Here is a 22,337-nt window from a genome sequence, read left to right on the forward strand (position 1 = left end):
ACACACACACACACACACACACACACACACACACACACACCACGCCTCTTCCTGCCCCAGGGAGGTGCAGCATAATGAAGGGCAGACTCTGGGGCCAAAGGGGCCTGAGTTCAAGTGTAGCGCTCAGCCACTAACTAATTGGGTAACTTTGGAAAAGGCCCTTGACATCCCTAAACTTCAATTTCCTTATCTGTGAAATGAGAACAGATGACAGTTATTGCCTTTTAGCATTATAGTGAGGATTAAGATGATACCCATAAAGTCCTTAGTACATAATATTCTATAAAGGGCAATTATTGTCACTTTTATTCATCTCTGTCATCATCATCATCATTATCAATACAATAGTTGTTTCTGCTGTACATTCTAACACCTCCTAGCCTAAGTCCCCAGCAGGCAGCAGCCTCGTCCTAGAGACAGCCAGGAGCAATTTTTTTTTTTTTTAAGAAAGAATTGGTCAGGGGAAAAACAGCTCAGCAAAAGAGAGCAACCCTGGTGAGGCAAAGATTTTGGGGTTCATGAGATTCCCAGAGTCCCTCAGCCTTGTGGCAGCATAGCATCATCTCACCTGCCATTCGTCAAGCAAAAAATACAATTACCTCAGGGCTGGGAAGGTGGCTCAGCGGTAGAGCGCTTGCCTTGCATGCATGAGGCTCTGGGTTCCATTCCTCAGCACCATATAAGCAAAAAGAAAAAAGCCGGAAGTGGTGCTGTGGCTCAAGTGGTAGAGTGCTAGCCTTGAGCTGAAGAGCTGAGGGACAGCACCCAGGCCCAGACTGACCAAAAAAAAAAAAGAAAGAAAGAAACACAATCACCAGCTTTGTAATTAGCTCCTGGTACCCAAATCTACCTACACGCCAGGCAATCAGACCAGTTTTCGAAACCCAAAGCAGGAGATTAAGAAAGCACAAAGAGGTGTAGGTCTCTTTTCTTTGTCAGATGTCTGAGACATCTTGATTGCCAACAAAATATTAATCACTTTTTCACTGCTCTCTTAATGAGACGCATTCATGGGCAACAAAATATTAATTTGTCTTGTCTGATCTGTTAAGAATTCTGTTAATGAATTCAGTCACAGAGCTATTACAGAATGCCATCCTAATGACACATGTAATTAAACTTTTCTGACTTGCAAACATCAAAGATGCCTTAAGCCTCAGAATAATATTTGATCAGAAAGCAAATGTACCCCTCCAGCCCCGCGGCAAGAGAGGAGCTGCTCACACCCCGTCAGACGCACTCATGATTCACCTGGTCTTATGCCTGCGTGGCCACATGGTAAAACACAGGGAATCCGCCTAGGATTAGTTCACTAAGTCCCAGGGACCCATATTCAGGCACAAACCCAAGGACTCTATCCTCCCCTCCAGAGGAGGCAGGTACTGTGCTGCTTCAACCATGTCAGTGGCCCTTCACTTCAAGAGTCTTCCTCAGCCCATCACCGGTAGCTCACGCCTGTAATCCCGGCTGTTCAGGAGGCTAAGACCAGAAGGTCACAAGTTCAAAGCCAGCCTGAGCAGGAGTGTTCATGAGACTCTCCTCTCTAATTAGCTGCCACAAGCTGAAAATGGAGCTGTGGCTCAAGTGGTAGAGCATTAGCCTTGAGTAAAAAAGCTAAGGGACAGTACCCAGGTCCTGAGTTCAAGCCCCAGTACTGGGCAAAAAAAAAAAAAAAAAGAGACTCATTATATTTCAAATACCTTGAAAGAGCTGCTGTATTTTTTTGTTGTGGTTTTATTTGAGGGTGTCCCCCCCAACTAAAGCTCACTATTTGGGATTTCAAAAGTCAGCAGGCAGGATACAGTGATTTAAAAAAAAAAAACCAGAAACACAAAACCTCTAGAAGAAAGTATCTTTGGTTTCTGTTTGAAGGGCCTGTTAACAGGTTCGCTTCCCGCCCCACCCCCATACCTAAAAGATAGAAAACAGGAAATAAGGAATTCTAATGAAGCATAGGCTACCTTCAAGTGCTTCTTTAGAAGTGAATTGTGTTTTAAAAAGAGGAAAAAAGACCAAAAGCAAATGATTTAGGAGCTCATGAGTCATGTAATTTTTATTGTCTTTATATGAACCAGTCATGGATCCATTGGAAAAAAATAGAGAAAAAAAAAAAAAGATGAGAGGTGTTTGATTAGCGGCGAGTGGCAACATGACTGACTGTGGGTCTCTGGTCCCGCATTCGAATCACCTCATTAAACGCCTGGGTACATTTTGTTTTCAAATCTTGGAAAACAGCATAACTTGAAACACTTAAAGACAATGGCCAATTCTCTCTCGTTGGCGTTGAAGACCCCAGAGACATCTAAACATCCAGGTCTTTGGAGCCTTTTGTTGGTGGTGGTTATGGGGCTTGAACGTGGGGCCTGGCACTGGCCCTGAACCCTTTTTCCTCAAGGCCAACGCTCCACCACTTTGAGCCATAGTGCCACTTCCAGTTTTCTGGTGGCTAACTGGAGATAAACCCCAGCTAGCTTTGAACCACCATCCTCGGATCTCAGCCCTCTGAGTAGCTAGGATGACAGGCGTGAGCCACCAGCACTAGCCTCTTTGGCGCTTTGCATGATGAATTCATACACTTGAGAACCCAGAGCCCAGGCCCACGCTATGCCAGACCATGGGACTCGGGCACGGACTCTGCCTCCAAGTCTCTCCTCTGACCTTGGCTGTTTGGGTGGCTTCCTCAAGGTCACAGTACTGGTCTCAGGGCCTGACTTGTATCCAATGTCCATTTCCAGGTAGAGATCCCTCCAGAAAGGGCTAGAATTTAGTGATGGGTGGGAGGAAGGAGGGTTGCTCTCCTTACACTCTCTTCCCCCAAAGAGCCTAGGGGTGCCCCCTAAGAAAGGCTCTGAATAAATCTTTCTGAACCTAAACTTGAAACCACCCGGCAGGCCCGGTGCTGAATGCTGAGCCACTAATACTCAGCACAGATGGCTCATGTTCCTATTATTTATTACTGACTCACACACAGGGCGCTCTGACAGCCTCCCCACCTCCTCTCTGCTTCACGATTGCCTAATGCTCAATACTAAACTATTGCTTACATCGCATTTAATTGCTTCCCTTAATAAGGGCAAATACTTAGAAAATAGCCTTTAAAAAAAAAAAGAAATCTTTAAATAATGTCTCTTTCCCTAAAATGGATGCACACACCGAGAGAAAGAATGGTCTAATCTGGCATCTGTTTATTTCTGGGAGGAACCTTGATTTTGTTAATACATTTCTATGCATCAGAGCAAAAAGCAAAAAAAAAAAAAAGCTATCCATAAAAAGACAATTACAGAGACGCAATCAAGCATCGATAGCAGTATTCAGACACATCGCGAGGAACATTCGGAAGAGGACAGATTACAGGTTTCGTTTTATGTAGCTCCTTATAAATCAATTTTTAAAAGCAATTCCCCAACATCCAATGAGGTAAATTTGATTGCTGTAGCCAGTATTCATATTCAGAAAACAGCGTGCACTTTGTTCTATAATTATACGATGCCTATTGTTTTAGCTTAGAGACAGTTCTTTTATTAATGACGGAAGCAGGTTCTCCCCCTCTCCAGAGCTGAGGCCACCGTCTGGCTAGGCGTTCAGGGCCGTGGTAGTCACCAGTGGAGGCGGAGGCTGCCACCCCTGAGCTGAGCCTGCCCTTCACTTCATCCCAGGTGCCATGGCCTGAAGAGTCCCAAAGAGAATTAAGTCCCCCAAGAGCTCAGGACACGAAAGAGTCAGGGTGTGAAAATGGGGACAAGACTGAAGACCAGTCCCCTGCTTTTCCCACCAGCTGCCTAGCCTTGATACCATGGGACTGGGCAGTGTTTTGGGGGGGAGGAAAGGGAAGAGGACGTGAGCACCCCAGTTGTCAAACCAATTCGGCTGGACACTGGTGGCCCCTGCCTACCTGCTCAGGAGGCTTAGATGGGAGGATCGTGGTTCGAAGCCAGCGCAGGCAGGAATGTCTGTGAGATTCATCTCTAAGTAACCAGCGAAAAGAAAAAGCTGGGAAATAAGAGTTGTAGCTCAAGTGGTAGAGCACCAGCCTACCAGAGAGAGAGAGAGAATGAGAGAGAGAGAGCCCAACTCTCTACCTGGTGTCCAATCAGTATTTATTGAAGGCCCACTGTGTGCCTGCACTTTGCTAGATCCTCGAGACACAGCAATGATCACAGAGCCCAGCAGCACCCATTTCTCCCCCAAAACTGGCCTAGTCGGGGCACTAAGGCCCATGGGTGAACCCACAATGGTGAGTGGCAGACCAACTCAGCCAGGCATGCGGGTGGCTCACGTCTATAATCGTAGCTAGGAGAAAGGACTCAGAGGAGAGCAGAGATTGGAGCACCCCTGGAGGAAATGGAGACAGACAGATGACAGCCTTCAGACAGAGTGGGAGACAGCAAGTAGAAAGTTCCAGAGGGGGGAGCATGTGTTGGCCCACTAGAGCAACAGCAAGCAGAAGAGGGCTCTGAAGAGACTGAGCCTGACCTGCAGCCTCTTGACCTGAGCAGGAGCGGGAGCAGGTGTGTGGGAGCAGGTGTGAGTGAGGAAGTGTGGGAGCAGACGTGGGAGCAGGTGTGGGGAAGCAGACACGCGGAGGGGTCAGGAAGTGTGCGATGTGACCTCTCCTGGAAAAGAGCCATTTTGGGTATGCTACGTTGAGAAGAGATTTCAGAGCAGCAGAAGTGGGGGGCGGGCGGTGTCTGTGGTCCCCATGGTGAGAAGAAGGTGTCTGAGCTAGGGTGGCCACAGAGGAGGTGACCAGAGAAATCTGATTCGGAGGATGCACCCCATGAGCCGAGCTTCTGCTTTGCTTCATGGTTTGGGAGTTTCAGGGGATCAAATAAAGCGGTGGGCAGCCATCTACGGGGATCCGGTCTAGGACCCCAGTAGACACTAAAATCTGCATATGTATAAAACAGAGTCACCTTGGCCAGTGCATTCTCCTGCACACCAGATCATCTCTGCGTGGCTTCTGCCTCCTAACACACTGAGAATACAGCTGTTGTTACATTGTACTCTTTTTTATCTTTTTTTATTTTTCGGTCAGTGGTGGGGCTTGAACTCTGGGCCTGGGCGCTGTCCCTCAGCTCTTCAGCTCAAGGCGAGCGCTCTCTCACTTAAGCCACGGCGCCACTTCTGGATTTCTGGTGGTTTATTGGAGATAAGAGTCTCATGGACTTTCCTGCCCCGACTGGCTTTGAAACCATGATCCTCAGATCTCAGCCTCCTGAGTAGCTAGGATGACAGGCGTGAGCCACCAGCGGCCGGCTGACATTGTACTCTTTAGGCCACGTGGACTGGAGAAAAACAAGTCTGCCCACCATCTTTTTCTGAATAATTTTCACTGGTCGAATCCACACATGTGGAGCCCACATGCATGAAGGCCCAGCTCGGTGCGGAGTTAGGGGCGCACGGCGCCTTCTTGGAGACTGTGGATGGCACAAACTGGGCATCACCCTCAGGGTGATCTGTGGCAATTCTGCCCTCACCTAGGGACCCTCTCAGCTTCGAAAATGCTGCACACACGATCAGCAACCTCATCAAAGTGGTCACAAGAGCCAGGGACCCAAGAGCCCAGGGCTGGAGTGAAGGAAGAGAGGCTGGAGGTGTGAGGCTCAGGAAGGCTGTAGGGGAAATAGCCGTCATCTGGCACCTGTCCCCTGCCAGCAGCTCTGCTTCTGCCCTTCCCATCAGAGCCTGCCCTGGCTCTGACCACATGAGGCCTGGAAGAGTTCCAAGCCCCCCGTGTTTCTCCCAAGAAAAGGCTGCACCCAGCTGGCTGGCCTCCTCTTAAGCTATCTACCATCACCAAGTGCGGGTACTCACGCCTGTAATCCTGGCTACTCAGGAGGCTGAGATCAGAGGATCACAGTTCAAAGCCAGCCCAGGCAGGAACATCCATGACACTCTTAGAGCCTTGAGCACAAAAGCTCAGGGACAGTACCTAGGTCCTGAGTTCACACACACACACACACACACACACACGCGCACACGCACACACACAGGCACACACACACACACACACACACACACACACCGTTATTCCACCACTGAAACTCCAGGCAAAACATCTTTTCCTCAAGACTTAGATTTTGACCCAGGAGACAGCGGAGACGAGAAGGAAGCCATCCCCACAAGCAACCCAGGCAGGAACCCTTCACGGCCCTGTGATGACACAGGACAAATTGGCTATCGGCTGTGTTACGGTTATGGCGGAGGCTTTCCCAGAATGGGAAGAATGGGGCTCTATGAAGCAGAGCGGTGTTCCACAGCCAGCACCGGTACGCTGCTCCGCCGGGAACACAGTGGGACGTTAGTTTTTATCTGCTGCTGAAGGCAGGCTGCGTCTGGGCTCAGTCTTCCTGCCTCTGCCCTCCTCCAGGCTTCTCTCCAGCCCTTTCCGTGGGGGAGTCCAAAAAGCATCTTTAAAGGGACTCAGAGCTGGGCACCGGTGGCTCACGCCTGTCATCCTCACTACTCAGGAGGCTGAGATCTGAGGATCATGGCTCAAAGCCAGCCTGGGCAGGAAAGACCGTGAGACTCTTTTCTCCAATGAACCACCTCAAATCCAGAAATGGCTCAAAAGCGGTGGAACTGGGGTGGCAGAGGTGCGTTAGCCCCATGCCAAGGAAGAGACACCTGGACAGTCAGGTATAAATGGATGTAGAAGGTCTGCACTGGCAGAATCCGCACCCCAGAAGGCGGGTCGGTGTTCCTCTGCCCACAGCTCTTCTAACCACTGGGCAGGCACAAAGGGTTTCTCCCTCTCCCTCTTCCCCCTCCCTCCCCCACCCCTCCTTCTCCCCCTCTATCTCCTCTTCATTTGTTCCTTCCCCTCCCTCCCCCTCCCTCTCTTCCCTCCCTCCCACAGAATTTCTGTTCTCCTAGCAAACTAGCCTAGAGTCCAGAGACCAATCTCACTTGTCATCTGTGCCCACCCAGGACTTTGGAGAAGATGACTCCCTGTACATCACCAAAGTGACCACCGTCCACATGGGCAATTACACCTGCCACGCCGCGGGCCACGAGCAGCTGTTCCAGACCCACGTCCTGCAGGTGAATGGTTAGTAAATGGCTCCGTGCATGTTGTCCCCTCAATCCCCAAAAAAAAATACACTGGGTGAAACAATGCCCCCTCCCGCTCCCCCCTCAATATTGTGTTGTGTTAAAGAACTGTCTGTCTATCCCCTGTCTAACTGTCTAACTCTCTAACTAACCGGCCCATCTAGTGCAAGGAATAAAATGGGAATGGTGGGAAAAAGAGCTAGGCCTGGCCTCCCCTCCTCCCCCCTACACTACCCCCCACCTCCGATGAAGTGAGCCCAAAGTTGGGGGATGGGACAGCTGAGGTCCCAGCAGCCAAAGCGGGGCCCGCAGGTGACAGGAAGTGGGGCGCTGCCCCGGGTCAGCTCAGGGTCTCTGGATCCAGCCAGCGTAGACTCTGTCTGCAATCTGCTACCCTTCCATACAGCAGGCCACCATTTCACCTGTGCAACTGGAAGGAATTGCGTCCACCACACGGGGCTCATTCCTGCCTCCTAACAGCCCCGTCTCAGGCTGGGCAGGTCTGGAACATTTCTCTGTGTTGTCAGCACTCCTGGAGGCCGGGGAGAGGGGGAGAATGAACCCCACTCCCTCTGGATCACCCTCCCAGAAGCCTGTGTTTTCCAAGCATGTATTTGGCCCATCCCTGTGCTAAATGCTGCATAGGAACCCTCTGGGAAGGGATGTTCTAGCCTATTCTATGGGTGGATTTCTTTCTCTTATTCTTTTCTTTTTTCTTTTTGTTGCTTGTGGGTCTTGAACTCTGGGCCTGGGCGCTGTCCCTCAGCTCTTCAGCTCAAAGCAAGCACTCTACCATTTGAGCCACAGCGCCACTTCTGGTTTTCTAGTGGTTAATTGGAAATAAGAATCACATGGACTTTCCTGCCCAGGCTGACTTTGAACCGTGATCCTCAGATTTCAGCCTAAGACTACAGGCGTGAGCCACCATGCCCGGCGTATGAGTGGGTTTCGGAGGAAAGTCACTTGCTTGGGCCTCACACTACTGGTTGTTGTAGAACCAATGCCCACACTATCAGCCATCCAACTCAATCTGGCCACCCCAGATGCTACCAGTTGTGACCAACATTGACCTATAGATTCTCCATGACAACAGGTTGGGCTCCACTTGCTTCTGTTAACCCTGCAGGATGTTTTCAGGATTTTTATCTTTGTGCATGCCCAAGCTGTATCTTTTTCATTATTTCCATTGAGACCTAATTGTAACCCCTTTGGGGTTTCATGGTTGTGCTTGCTGGCCTGTGACGGATCGTGTGTGAACTAACGGAGAATTCCTCGTCGTTACCCCTGCTGAGAAAGCCAGCCTGCACTGGCCTTCAGGGGCTAGCGAGGGTACAGCTCTCTTTATCTCTTTGGCGTCAGTAACTGAGGCCTGAACTCGGGGGCTCACACTCAAGACAGATGCTCTACCCCTGAAGCCACACCTCCATATCCAGCTTCTTGCTGGTTCATTGGCGATAAGAGTCTCACAGGGCTGGGCTGGCTTTGAACCTGAGATCCTCAGATCTCCGCCTCCAGAGTAGCTAGGATGACAAGTGTGAGCCATCGGCTCCCACCAGGCTCCTCCCTTTATCTTGTCCAAAGCAAATGTGAGGAGGGAGTGGGGAGGCACCCACCCAGACACCTGCGGCTCTCGCGAGTGACCGTGAGAGAGGTCTGTGCGTGGAGGACACTCCTTGATAAATGAAGTGGCAAGTCCACAGGGCTGGAAAGAAGGGCCCTTGCGCCTCAAGGGACCTAGAATATTCTAAGACAAAGATCCTGATAGGGGTGAAGCCCTCAAACCCAGGCAGGAACAAAGTGTGTGTGTGTGTGTGTGTGTGTGTGTGTGTGTGTACTGGACCACTCACCTGATTCTGGAATGTTCTGTGTGGACCTTCTTTAGCCTTTTCCTCCTCTCCCAACACCCCCCCCCCCTTACTCCAGCCTAGCTATTATTGCCTGGTCTCAGTTGAAAAGGCTGCTCTGAGCTCTGGGAGTCTAAACAAAGACGCAAGCCATCCACTCAAACCCAGAGAGGCCACTTGAGATCCATTCCCCAATTTCTGACACTTTAGGATTTCTTCTCCAGCCAAAGGACTGATAATGGAGTGGGAGGAAGCTCGGGGCAGTCAGCACCTTGCGCTCAGGGAGGAAGGCCTGGCTGAGCCAGGCCAGCAGCAATGGGGGGAGGCAGGGGGCCGTCCTAGGGGCCTGAACGCGAGCAGGACAGAGGCACAGGTCTGCCACTCAGCATCCTGCAGAAAGGGGGCTGAGGTATGGAAGGTACACGTCATTGTATATTGTTAGGTTTTGTTTGTTTGTTGCTTTAGGAAGTGATTGATTCCGCGCAAGATAGATTCTTGGCAAAGCCACTTAAAAAAAATGTTTGGTGGTGGTGGTGGTCATGGGGCTTGAACTTGGGGCCTGGGCGCTGTCCCTGAGCTTTTGCTCTCAAAGCTAGCACTCTACCACTTTGAGCCACAATGCCGCTTCTGATTTTCTGGTGGTTTATTGGGGTAAGAGTCTCATGGACTTCCCTGCCTGGGCTGACTTTGAATCATGATCCTCAGATCTCAGCCTCCTGACTAGCTAGGATTATAGGTGTGAGCCACCGGCACCTGGCTGCCACTTCCTTTTTTGTTGGCACCAGCCACTCAGGTGAAATAGGAGATTCACAGAGGGTCATTATAGCTTCCTGGCCCTGCGAATCCACATTCCTGATGCAGTGTATGGATGGATGGTCGCGCGCGCACACAGTAGCCAATGGAAGAGGGAGGAGCCACAAGAGCAGCAGGAAATGAGGGGGTGGGAACAAGGGCTCAGCTAGACAGGGCGGTGAAGATGGAGCCCCAGAGCTGGCCGCTGCGTCCGGAGCGAGCACACGGGAAGGTTGTTGCTGTGACCTGAAGAACAGTACCCACGGACTGGCGGGTAGGGTGGGAGCTGGCTGGAAGGGGAGCTTACACTGTGCGGTGTTTGCAAGGAGGCGAGTGGGCCCCTAGTGGAGGCGGAGGGGGGGGGGGCAAAAGGAGTGGCCATTTTGCATGAGGAGGTAAAAGCATTGTTGGGGCTGGAAGGCAGGATCCCTCCCAGCCCAGAGGAAGAGAAAGGGGTCACCCCCAAAAGGCTGTGGGAGATGCACGGTCTCGCCGTGCAGATTTGGTTGATGCTAGAACATGAGTTTCAGCACTGGTCCTGGGGCTTGAACTCAGGGTCTAGGCACTATCCCTGGGCTTTTCTTCCTCTTAAGGCTAGCCCTCTACTAATTCAGCCCCAGCTCCTCTTCTGACTTTTTGATACTTAATTGGAGATAAGAGTCGCACAGACTTTCCTGCCCAGGCTGGCTTTGAACCATAATCCTCAGATCTCAGCTTCCTGAGTAGCTGGGATTACAGGTGTGCGCCACCGGTGCCTGACTTAGTCATGTGTTTTTAATTGAGTGATTCATTCTACACCTTTGCTTCTCAGTCAGGTTTCTTTTTGTTCTAGAACATTGCCATGAATTGGTCTGAACGTGCTTCCAAGTCGGGGCTGACTCAGTGTCTCACCCAGAACCTGTTAGGTAGATACAAATTCTCCAAGCAGCGTTGGTTTATTGTTCTTTTTGGGTTTTGTTGTTGTTGTTGTTTTGGGTTATTTGTGTGTATGCCAGTCCTGCGGCTTGAACTCAGGGCCTGGGCACTGTCCCTGAGCTTTTTTGCTCAAGGCTAGCGCTCTACCACTGAAGCCCCAGCACCTCTTCTGGCTTTTTGGTGTTTAATTGGAGTTAAGAGTCTCATGGACTTTCCTGCTCAGCCTGGCTTCGAAATGCAGTTCTCTAATCTGAGCCTCCTGGGTAGCTAAGATTACAGGTGTGTCCGCTAGCACCCAGCATCAACATAGTTTAATGTGGACACCCACAGGTGCTTTTGGTACTGATCAGGTATGAAAACTTCCTGCGTCTCCATTCGTCTCTCAGAGGCCAGGGCCTGCCTGTGCGTCTTGCTGGCCATCCTACAGAGGAGGCCAGTACCATGGGTTAAGTTCTCAGTTCCTGAACCAGCCCTGAACTAATAAATGGACTAGCACCACAGGTGTTCGGTAGTTAAGTCCCCCTGTGTGAGGCGGGAGACCAGAGTCTGCCCCGCAGTTATGAGTCATGGAATCACAATCCCATGTTCCCTCTGGAGTAAACCTCTTCCTTTGTACAGAAAACTCCATGTGGGAAGGGACTAAGGCTATGCATGTGCATGCCAGTACCAGGGCTTGAAACTCAGGGCCTGGGCACAATCCCTGAGCTTTTTCACTCAAGACTGGCATCCTATGGGCTCCATTTCCGGCTTTCCTAACCATGCTAGCTTGGAACCTCCATCCTCAGATCTCAGCCTCCCAAGTAGCTAGGATTACAAGTCTGAACCTTTAGCACCCAGCTAAGACAAAAGCTCTTATTCAGGGAAGGTGGCTCAGTGGTAGAGCGCTTGCCTTGCATGCATGAGGCCCTGGGTTCAATTCCTCAGCACCACATATGCAAAAGAAAAAAGTCAGAAGTGGCACTGTGGCTCAAGTGGTAGAGCGCTAGCCTTGGGCTGAAGAGCTGAGGGACGGCGCCAAGGCCCAGAGTTCAGGCCCCAATGACTGACAAAAAAAAAAAAAAAAAGCTCTTATTCATTGCTGTGTGAGCCATTCCCAACAGTTGGAGGGCATTTCCTGAGCGCTGGCTGTGCAATACCGAATCAGCAGAACTTTGTTAAATCAATCAAATTCATCAGTGTGGTGCCAGACTCAGAAAATGGCGCCCCCGCCCTTCCACTTGGTGTGGTAATACTTCCTAATATCTGATTTCACAAAACGACAAGCATCACTATCATTTTTCAAAGATCGCTCAGCTGTGCTCACCAACACAACAAATGTTTCTTCCTAGATAAATCATTTTGTCAAGCCCAGCTGATTGGCTTCCATAGGAATTTAGATTAAATGCATGGCTCAATTTGTCAGATCAGGTTTCCTAACGACAGTAAGCCTTCCTACCCAACATCTTCAATTAGGCCGGACTTTCTTACACAGTCCATGAGGTTGGTTTTATTTTGTTTTGCCTTTTTGTGTCTGTACTGGGGCTTGAACTCAGGGCCTGGGCACTGGCCCTGAGCTTTTGTCCACTCAGGCCTAGCACTCTACCATTTGAGCCACAGCTTCCCTTCCAGCTTTTTGCTGGTTAGTTATAGATAAGAGACTCAGACTTTCCTACCCGGGCTGGCTCAGATCTCATCCTCCTGAAGAGCTAGATTACAGGGCTGACACATTACTACCAGCTTGTCTGTGAGGTTGTGTAGTTTACAGAGATCTACTCTGCTGTCTGTCTGGTTATCACTGATATGAGTAAGCAATTATATATATATATATATATATATATATATATATATGAGTAAGCAATATATGTTGTGGTATTGACAAATTTACTGAACTCAATTATTCATCCTTACCATATTTTTTGTTGGTTTGTCACCTGGTTGATATCCAACAAAAATAGCATCCTCCTCAATTTCCTTTTTTTTTTTTTTTTGTTGGTCCTGGGGTTTGAACTCTGTCCTGGGAGCTGTCCCTCAGCTCTTCAGCTCAAGGCTAGCACTACTGCTTGAGCCACAGCACCACTTCCGGTTTTTCTGGTGGTTTATTGGAGATAAGAGTCTTAACAGACTTTCCTGCCACAGCTGGCTTTGAACCATGTTCCTCAAATCTCAGCCTCCTGAGTAGTTAGGATGACAGGCGTGAGCCACCAGTGCCCGGCTTTCCTCAATTTCTTTAGTGTTTGTGCCTTCTTTGTTAACACCCAACATATCACCTTTGCTTTCTCTTTCTTTTACTAATTTAATGGTTCACTATTCTAAAAACAGTAGTGCTTCTTTCTTCCTTTTTATAGAGATAGTCTTCATTGTAAGAAGAAAATATTCTGTTTTATTGAATGTAGTTTTTTTGTTTGTTTCCTCCCCAGAAATATGGACTAAAGGTTTCTTTTGGAAGTTCTTTCAGTTTCTAGCAAGAGAAGCAAATTGCTTTTTTTTTCCTCTGTCTTTGGCTTTGGGTGTAATCAATGATAAATTTCCTAATAGTCATTGAAACATATTATACTGTCCCAGTATTCTTTAAATACCGGCTTGGGTTTTCATTGTTAATGGTATACTTCGGTTTGGGTTGTACGTAGGTTCAAGTAAAACAGATTCATAACCCTGTCAGGCTTCGGTCTCCAGATTCACAGTTACACTAGCTTCATGATCAAATTTAGAATGCCTTTGCTAGTCTAAGAATTTTTCAGGCCTTAAATATGCAAAGCAACCCTTCTATAAAACTAGAGTGGTTTGTTGGGGTTTTCTTTGAGGGAGAAAGGGTCAGTAGCACTTTTAACTTTTTTTTTTTTTGGTCACGGGGCTTGAACTCTGGGCCTGGGTGCTGTCCCTCAGCTCTTCAGCTCAAGGCTAGCGCTCTACCACTTGAGCCACAGCACCACTTCCGGTTTTCTGGTGGTTTGTTGGAGATAAGAGTCTCATGGACTTCCCTGCCCGGGCTGACTTTGAACCTCGATCCTCAGATCTCAGCCTCCTGAGTAGACAGGATGACAGGCATGAGCCACCAATGCCAGGCTGCACTTTAAAATATATATATATATATATATATATATACTCCTTAATTCAGTATCTTTCCTTTCAGGTTTTCCTTTGTGAATGTATATAGAATAAAATAAATAAATGCAAGCCCTTGATGCCATTGAAAATATACTGATTCTTATTTCCTGGGTCCAGAGCTAGCGGTGGGAGGGCAGATCCTCCAAAGAGTCTGTATTTCTCCCAGGTCTCCCCACCCACCCACCCATAGCCCACCCATGTAAGATGGCCAGTGCACTATGGAAGGTGCCAGAACTTCACCCAATCATGCTCGCCTGGTAAGTGGACCTGGTCATACCCTCAGCTCCAAACTTGACTGCTAGGGCCCACCGCTGAGGCGGGCACACCTGGCCTTGATTAGGGTCCAGGACTTGGGAAGCAAAGACAGAAAAATGACCCACTTGGTCAATGCACGGCAGATCGATGGACTTTCCCAGAGCGGTGATGTCATTAGCAAGCCTGCCAGTCAGTGCCCAGAAGTGCTTTCCCAAGCATTTCCTGCAAGAAATGAAGCCCCTGTCCAATGGTTTTCCCGATAACAGAAATAATACATCTGAATTTTCTTCAGAAATAAGTCCTGAGGGTTGTTGCTCTTAATGTGTAGCAGCTAAACAGCGTTTTAAAAAAAAAAAGTATGGGGATGTCTTTCCCATCATATTTAGAATGACAACGGAAGCCATGAACTACATGATGTGTTTACTGGCTGCGATCCATTTCACAGCCCTTCCGTTCAGAGCACTAACTGCTCACGAAGATCCCAGGGCGAGGCCCACCCCTCGAGTTCTCCCTCAGGAGCAGGGTCTCAGGGTTGGGCCAGGGGCCCAGGGCCAGGCAAGGGTCTCTAACCAGTGCTGCTCTTCATTCACAGTGCCACCGGTCATCCGGGTTTATCCAGAGACCCAGGCACAGGAGCCTGGAATGGCAGCCAGCCTGAGGTGCCACGCCGAGGGCATTCCCACACCCAGAATCAGCTGGCTGAAAAACGGCGTGGAGGTCTCCGCCCAGATGTCCAAACAGCTCTCTCTTTTAGGTAAGAATTACCCAGATGTCTAAGGGGCCCAGCACCATCCAGTTCAGGCTGGTTCCCACCTAGGCAGTGGAAAAGAGAGGCAGAATTTACTTTTGTCTGACAGGTTAAGGGGAGACCTGAGGTCTTCCCTCCATTTTCCTGAAATCTGGGCACACACAGGTGTGAGCAGTGACCAGAAGCTCTGCCATCTCCGCCTCTTGGTCACAATTCCTGGACATAAAGCCAGGGATGTTGACTGCCCAGCCTCACCCAAGGGCTGTGAGATTTATTGTTGTTCTTGTTGTTTGTACCAGTCTTGGGACTTGAACTCAGAGCCTGAGAGCTAGCCCCAAGCTTCTTTTGCTCAAGGCCAGCACTCTACCACTTGAGCCTCAACTCCATTTCAGGCTTTTTTTTTTCTTTTTTCTTTTTTGGAGTAGTTTATTAGAGATAAGAGACTCACAGACTTTCCTGCCCGGGTTGGCTTTGAACCCCAGTCCTCAGATCACAGCCTCCTGAGAAGCTAAGATTACAGACATTAGCCACAGGGGCTGGATTTTTCACCCCAGCAAGGGAATGGGAGGGAATGCTGGAGGAGAGGGGTTCACAGAGCAGGCCACCCTGAAAACTGTCCTTTCTCCAGCCAATGGGAGCGAACTCCACATCGGCAGCGTCCGGTACGAAGACACAGGAGCATACACCTGCATCGCCAAAAACGAAGTGGGCGTGGATGAAGACATCTCCTCCCTCTTCATTGAGGACTCCGCTAGGAAGACTCGTGAGTCCACCCTGATCTCTACGCATCTCCCCGCGGGGCTCAGGGAGGTTAGAGAGCCCAGGACCCTAGCTACCAGCTAGAAAGCCTCTGCAGGCCGGGAGAAACACGTATCTTCCAAGCCTACAGCTGGGCGCAGCAGGTCACCACAGACGATGATCAGACCTCCTTTGGACACCTAGACTGAACTCAAGACCCCAAGGAAGTTCCAGAACCAAAGCCCCAGTCCTGATTCGTACTTGTCATGCAACCAGATACTCTGCCCCTCCCAACTTAGCCACAGTTTTGCTTCCCCACAGTATGAGCCTCTTAAACTGGAAAATCTCAGGAATGCGTAACTCACAAGGCTTAGGTCACTCTCATTGCAGTTTAGTGATCACTGTTCCATTTTAGTGCTAATTATTGCCAATCTCGTAATATTCCTAATCTATCAATTAAACTTGTCGTAGATAGGCCTAGCCATGGAAAATCAATAGAGACTTCAGAACCATCTGTAGTTTCAGTCACCCAAAGGGGAGAGGGCTTGGGATGTGTCCCCGCCCCCCAAAGTAAGGGTGGACTACTGGGCATGCATACAACTATGATCATGGTGACTTCTACTCCATGGATTGTCACCCACCTCGTGTGCTCTCCCTTATAGTCACTGCCATCCAGGTGGGACGACAGATGAGAATTTGTCAGTCTCCATCCTTTGATCAGACTCCGAGCTAAGGCTCTGTCCTCAGGAAGTAACCAGAAGCACTTTGCATGGAGAAAGCTAGATGAACTCAGTTCTCCTGGAAGTAATTAAGAAACTGAGCAGAGAGCAGAGATACTATGATCCAGGGGCCTAAGTTCAAAGAGCTCATTTAAGAATCAGAATGTCGGTCAGACGCCAGGGGTTTGCACCTGTAATCCCAGCTACTCAGGAGGCTGAGATCTGAGGATTGTGGTTCAAAGCCAGCTCAGGCAGGGACATTCATGAGACTCTTATCCCCAATGAACCACCAGAAAACCAGAAGTGGAGCTATGGCTCAAATGGTAGAGCGTTTGCCTTGAGCTGAAGAGCTGAGGGACAGCGCCCAGGCCCAGAGTTCAAGCCCCACGACCAGAAAAGGAAAAAAAAATTAGAGTCTCCTGAGCTTGGAAGGGTTAATGCATATCAAGTTGCCCACAGTAGCACAGATTCTGTGAGTGATGGAGTCAGTGCTTGACTGTCCCTCGGTTGAAAGAAGATCTGACATTGTTTTCTTCTCTTTCCCTCCTGCAATCACGTCCCTACTTTCCTGCCTCTTGACTGCTTCAGTGGCAAATATTTTGTGGCGAGAGGAAGGTACTAAGCTTGATTGTCCTGTGTGGGGGTCATCGTGGGTCATCTTTCCATGTGCTACTCGCTGGCTTTGCAGATACCGGGCTGTTCCCACAGGGAGAGCCCTCAGAACAAATCAGAGGGGAGGGGAAGGGAGGGGAAAGTCAAACTCCCAATTTAAAAACCAGTGGCTCACACCTGTAATCCTAGCGACTCAGGTGGCTGAGCAGCTCACAGTTCAAAGCCAGCCCAGGCAGGAAAGTTCCTGAGACTCTTCTCTCTAATGAAATACCAAACCGTCAGATGTGAAGCTGTGCCTGAGGTGGTAGAGCACTGAGCCATGAGCAAAAAGCTCAAGGACAATGCCCAGGCCCTGAGTTCAAGCCCTAAGACTAACACACACACACACATATTCATTCTCTCTCTCTCTCTCTCTCTCTCTCTCTCTCTCCCTCTTAATGTCTTTAGCAGCAAACTTTAAGATAGACAATTTCTATTGAAATATGCTTATAACCTCAATTAAAGCAGACAACCTGACAGGGATTTCCAGATCCTATGAATCCTAGATCTGGACCTTGTGTTTTCTCAGTGGTTGATATTGTTGTTGGGTTTAATACTTGGTTTATCATGTGCTGTTAAAAAAGAAAAAAAAATTAGACTGAAGAGGCCGCTCAGCAGCACAGTGCGTGCCCAGCAATACACAAGGTCCAGCCAAAAAGAAAGACTGAATACAAAATAAAAGGATACCTTACCTCATACAACTTTTTTTTTAGCATCCACAGCAGATATATTCAAAGCATTCTTTTGGAGGGGATGCTACAGAGGAAAGCTACCATGGTTTCTATCAATATGTATTTTTCAATGGCTGGGTTTTACAAATTAGTAACCAAACGAATCTTTAGATACAGGTTGAAACCACTATGTGAAACGGCCATCGAAGTGGTCCAACAAGACAGTTTCACATGGTTTGAAACTGGCATGCATGCGTGAAGCAAGGTCACAGCCTGATCCCTGCTTGAGGAGTGTGTCCCCACGCGGGCCCCGTCCCCATCCTGTGACCACCGTGCCCCAGCCAAGCCAGGTCACCCATAGTGACTTAGTGGACATGAGAGGCAGGAAAATGTGCGCTGTGGTCAGGGCTGAGCACGCTCCCTCTCTGGCTTTTGTCTCACTTTTCCTCACAGGAACTCCACACAGCATGCTCTAGAGTCTACCATGTACACACACACACACACACACACACACACACACACGCACGCACGCACGCACGCACACACACGCGCGCGCGCACACACGCACGCACACACACACGTGCGCGCGCACGCATGCACGCACACACACACACACACACAGACTCCGGTGTTAAAGGCAGGTAGGCCCAGCCTTGCTCCTCCTTGGACCTTTTTCTTTGATCTTCAAGGAGGCTGAGTCAGACATCGATGACTCACACTTACAATCCTAGTTACTCAGGAGGCTGAGATCTGAGGATTGTAGTTTGAAGCCAGCCTGATCCTCAAGACCCTAATTAACCAGCAAAAAAAATCAGATACAGAGGTGTGTGGCTCAAGGGGTAGAGTGCCAAGCATAAGAAAAAAAAAGCTGGATGAGAGTGTAAAGCCTTGAGTTTAAGCTTCATACCTGGTACCATTGAAGGGGACCCTTCTCCCCAGAGAAAGACTGAACCATCTGTGCCCCGCCCCCAGTCCTTTCTCCCCAGATGTCTTCTGGGCTGGCCACAACTCCGAGCCAGGGTGAGGGGTGTGGAGGCCTGGCCAGGGTGTGGACTGCACTGTCTGGCAGGATAGAAGCGAGAAGACGACGTCAGAAAGGCAGGGTTAGACAGGCTGAGACCCAGGGAGTACAAGCTGCAGCGTCCTGTGTGCGTCCGAAGGGCGGCCCGGGGCTGCGGAGCTGGAGGTGGTGGTGGGCTTTACTGTTCCCTAGCCCTTGGCTGGGCACTTTCTCCCCCATGCCCCGCCACCCGCAAGCCGGCTCCTCACCGCCTTCCCCTCCCCGCCAGGAACGACATTGTGTCTCACGCATTGCACATTGTGACGCCGCAGGTCAGCGGCAGGCGGGGCCTGAGGGTGTGCGTTCCCTTCTCCCAGGCCTCAGCGTGGGAAACATGTTCTACGTCTTCTCCGACGACGGCATCGTGGTCATCCACCCCGCGGACTGTGAGATCCAGCGGCACCTCAAACCCACCGAGAAGATTTTCATGAGCTATGTGAGTGTCTGTCCCTGGAGCAGCTGCTGATAGGGGAGAGTACGGTTCCAAGTTCGTTCCCAAGCTAGAGAAACAATCTGCAGAGCAAAAAGGTCTAACTCTCCCTCTTCCATCCATCAGTCCCTTCTCTGCCCTGAGACCCAGGATGCACCTGGATCCCTGCCCTCCACAAGGTCACAGTCAAACGATGGAGACAGTACTGTGGGCAGACAGCTGCAGCACAGGCGTTGCTGTGGAGGTCCTCAGTAAGCTAGGGGAGAGCCCTGGGGTCAATAACACACGAAGCCCAGTAGACAGGGAGCAGGCAGACACAGAGGACTGGACAGCCGGCGACAGATCCAGGAGAATGCTTCGCTCTGTCACACGGCTGTGCTGCGCGTCCAAGATCTCATTGGGGTTTTTGAATTGTTTTTTTTGGAAATGTTAATTCTATGTTTTTTGGAAATATTAATTCTATTGGATCTTCCTCTCACATAATAACTGCAAAGCCAGACTGGTTAATTTCTGTGTGTTTGTCGGGGGGGGGGGGGATTTCTAGGGACCTTTTTGGTCAAGGCTGGTGCTCTTCCACCTAAGCCACACCTTCTCTTCCAGCTTTTGGGAAGGAGATGAGTTTCATGTTCTTTTCCTCTCACAGCTGGCTTTGAATTATAGTCCTCTCCGGTCTCAGCCTCCTGAGGAGCTAGGATGACAGGCAAGAGCCACTGATACCCAGCTTGGTTACTTTCTACAATTAAATGTAAATAATCATACTCTACTACTTTGACATTAATTTCTTACTATTTCTCAGGATCTCCCAGATTCCTAGACTCAAGTTTTCCAGATAAGACTCTCTGAAATGGATTTCATGCAACATAAGCCACAGTGAAAAATATCCCAAATATTTGTTTCTGCACCAAAAAAAAAAAAAAGTGCCTAAATACTTTCCTGAAGGATTGCCAGGCTAGCCTTCCTTCTAGAAAGTACTGAGTCCCTTCTCCCCTCCCTCTTCTTCTCCCCTTCCCTCTGCTGGGGTTTGATGCCTTCTTGGCCCAAGAAGGAGGAGGGAACTTTAAAAAAAAACACATGGAGCCAGGCGCTGGTGGCTCACGCCTGTAATCCTGGCTACTGAGGTCAGGAAGACAGTAAAGTCTGTGAAACTCTTCTCTCCAATTGCCCACCAGAAAACTGAAAGTGGCTCAAGTGGTAGAGCACTAACCTTGAGCAAAAAAAAAAAAAAAGCTAAAGAACAGTACCTAGGTCCTGAGTTCAAGTCTCAGGACTGGCACAAAAAAAAGGTACATGGCCGACGATTGCCTTACAGGAAGAAATCTGCCCTCAAGAGGAAGCGGACACCGCGCAGCCCTGCCAGTGGGCCTCTGCCGTCAATGTCAGGAACCAGTACATCTACGTGGCCCAGCCAACACTGAGCAGAATCCTTGTGGTGGACATTCAAGCCCAGAAAGTCCTACAGGTACAACCCTACAGAGGAGTAAGTAAGCACCTCTGTGCTGGGACTCCATCCAGGTGCAATGTGACAAAAACCACAAGACTGTCAGTTGTAGAGCTTCAGCTCAGGGCCTGGGCGCTGTCCCCGAGCCTCTTTGTGCTCAAGGCTAGCGTTCTACCACTTGAGCCACAGCACCACTTCTGGTTTTGGAGTGGTTAATTGGAGATAAGAAGGGACTTTTCTGCCCAGGCTGGCTTCAAACCATGATCCTCAGACCTCAGCCTCCTGACTAGCTAGGATTATAGGCAGGAGCCACTGGTGGCCAGTGTATTTTTTTTTTTTTTGGTGTGTATGTGGTGCTGAGGAATCCAACCCAGGGCCTCATGCATGCTAGGCAAGCACTCTACCACTGAGCCACCTGCCCACAGGACTGTTTTATTAAAGCGGCCCTAACTCTTTGTATTAAGATTGGGGGAGGGTCCTCTCAAACTTTGTCCTGGCTGGCCCTAAACCACTGTCCCCCTTATCTCTGCTTTTCCAGTAGCTCAGATTCTAGTCACGAGCCACCTTGCCCAACTTCTTCCTATATTTTAAACATGCACCTAGAATACTTTCTGATGGGTTGAATGTAGGTATGAGAGAAAAAAGGAAATCAAAGTGCAGATTAAGCCTGAAACAGTATCCAATATTTTAGAGACAGCAAGGTAGAAATTGGATAAACAGGTCTGGAATCCAAGGCGAGTTATCTAGCATTGGAAGTTTGAGAGAGGTCAAAGTTAACCATGAAATTCTAGCAACTAGAACAGGAGCTGTTTCTACCTGTCCTTCTAAAATTCCTTGGCCAGAGAACACACTAAGTAAATTTTAATCTTTCTGAAGTTTAAAGATGGATCTGAAACCGAACTTATGACCATTGTTGGCAAATGCTCTGTGTGCCTCAAGAGACTGTGTTTTATGAGGCTGTTAGCTATGATATTAGATATATGTCGGTTATGTCAGATTGATTCATTATACTGTTCCGATTTCCTAGCCTTTGTGATTTTTTCCCCCTCAGCTGCTGAAGAGTTTTAAAAAATTTCCACTCTGACTTTAGATTTATCAATGTCCCAGATTTTTGCTTTAAAATTGTAATATCTTCCTGAGGGAAAGAATCCTTTTGCTTTAAAAAAAAAAAATCCTCTTTATCTCTGGTAATGCTGCTTGCCTGAAAAATCTATTTTTTCCCTAATACTAGCATAGCTAAATCAGATTTATTTTGATGGTTCTCACGTTATTTTCCATTCTTCTGTTTTTCAAGAAACTCTTTCGTATTAAAATATCAATGGAGATGTAGTTGGAGTTGGGATTTTATCTAGTTTAATAATCTTAGTCTTTTAGTATTTTTGATCCATTTATATTTAATGTAAATATGCTTGATTTAAATTTTACCTTTAATTTTCTCATGGGACTTGAACTTGGCCTCTGAACTCTTTCACTCAAGGCCTAGTACTCTACCACTTGAGCCACAGCAACACTTCCAGTTTTTTGGTGATTAATTGGAGATGAGAGTCTCATAGACTTTCCTGTCCAGGCTGGCTTTGAACTGCGACCCTCAGATCTCAGCCTTCTAAGTAGGATTACAGGCGTGGGTCACACATCTAATTTGACCTGTTTGTGTTGCCTTTTTCTTCTTTTAGCTTTGTTAAATGTTTTTTTCCCCTGTTATCCTGTTTAGAAAGTACTCTTTTGTTCCTCTCAGTATTAACAATTTGCATCTTTGCATCAATGCATGTGTATATAAATTGACACTTTGTTCCCCCCAATAATGCTAGAAACAACTCCTTTAACCTTTCTCAGGTCTCATGCATGACAGTGGTAATGAATTAACTCCATAGATAACTTAACCCTTCATGATTATCATTTTTATCAGGCAATAATGTGTATTTCTACCATATATTTACCT

General features: G+C 48.7%; 1 protein-coding gene across 1 annotated transcript in view; it reads left to right on the top strand.

Annotated features, from left to right (window-relative positions):
- Positions 1-22,337, top strand: part of Fstl4 (follistatin-like 4) — a 309,447-nt gene that overhangs the window by 279,324 nt on the left and 7,786 nt on the right. Inside the window, exons 8-13 of the mRNA XM_013030921.1 lie at positions 6,931-7,051; positions 14,536-14,697; positions 15,320-15,454; positions 16,737-16,763; positions 18,848-18,966; positions 20,270-20,419. Of these exons, the coding sequence (XP_012886375.1) occupies positions 6,931-7,051; positions 14,536-14,697; positions 15,320-15,454; positions 16,737-16,763; positions 18,848-18,966; positions 20,270-20,419 (714 nt within the window). The remainder of the gene's footprint in view (positions 1-6,930; positions 7,052-14,535; positions 14,698-15,319; positions 15,455-16,736; positions 16,764-18,847; positions 18,967-20,269; positions 20,420-22,337) is intronic.

This window comes from Dipodomys ordii, unplaced genomic scaffold (assembly GCF_000151885.1).
Source record: "Dipodomys ordii isolate 6190 unplaced genomic scaffold, Dord_2.0 Scaffold135, whole genome shotgun sequence".
NCBI classification, from domain to species: Eukaryota; Metazoa; Chordata; class Mammalia; order Rodentia; family Heteromyidae; genus Dipodomys; species Dipodomys ordii.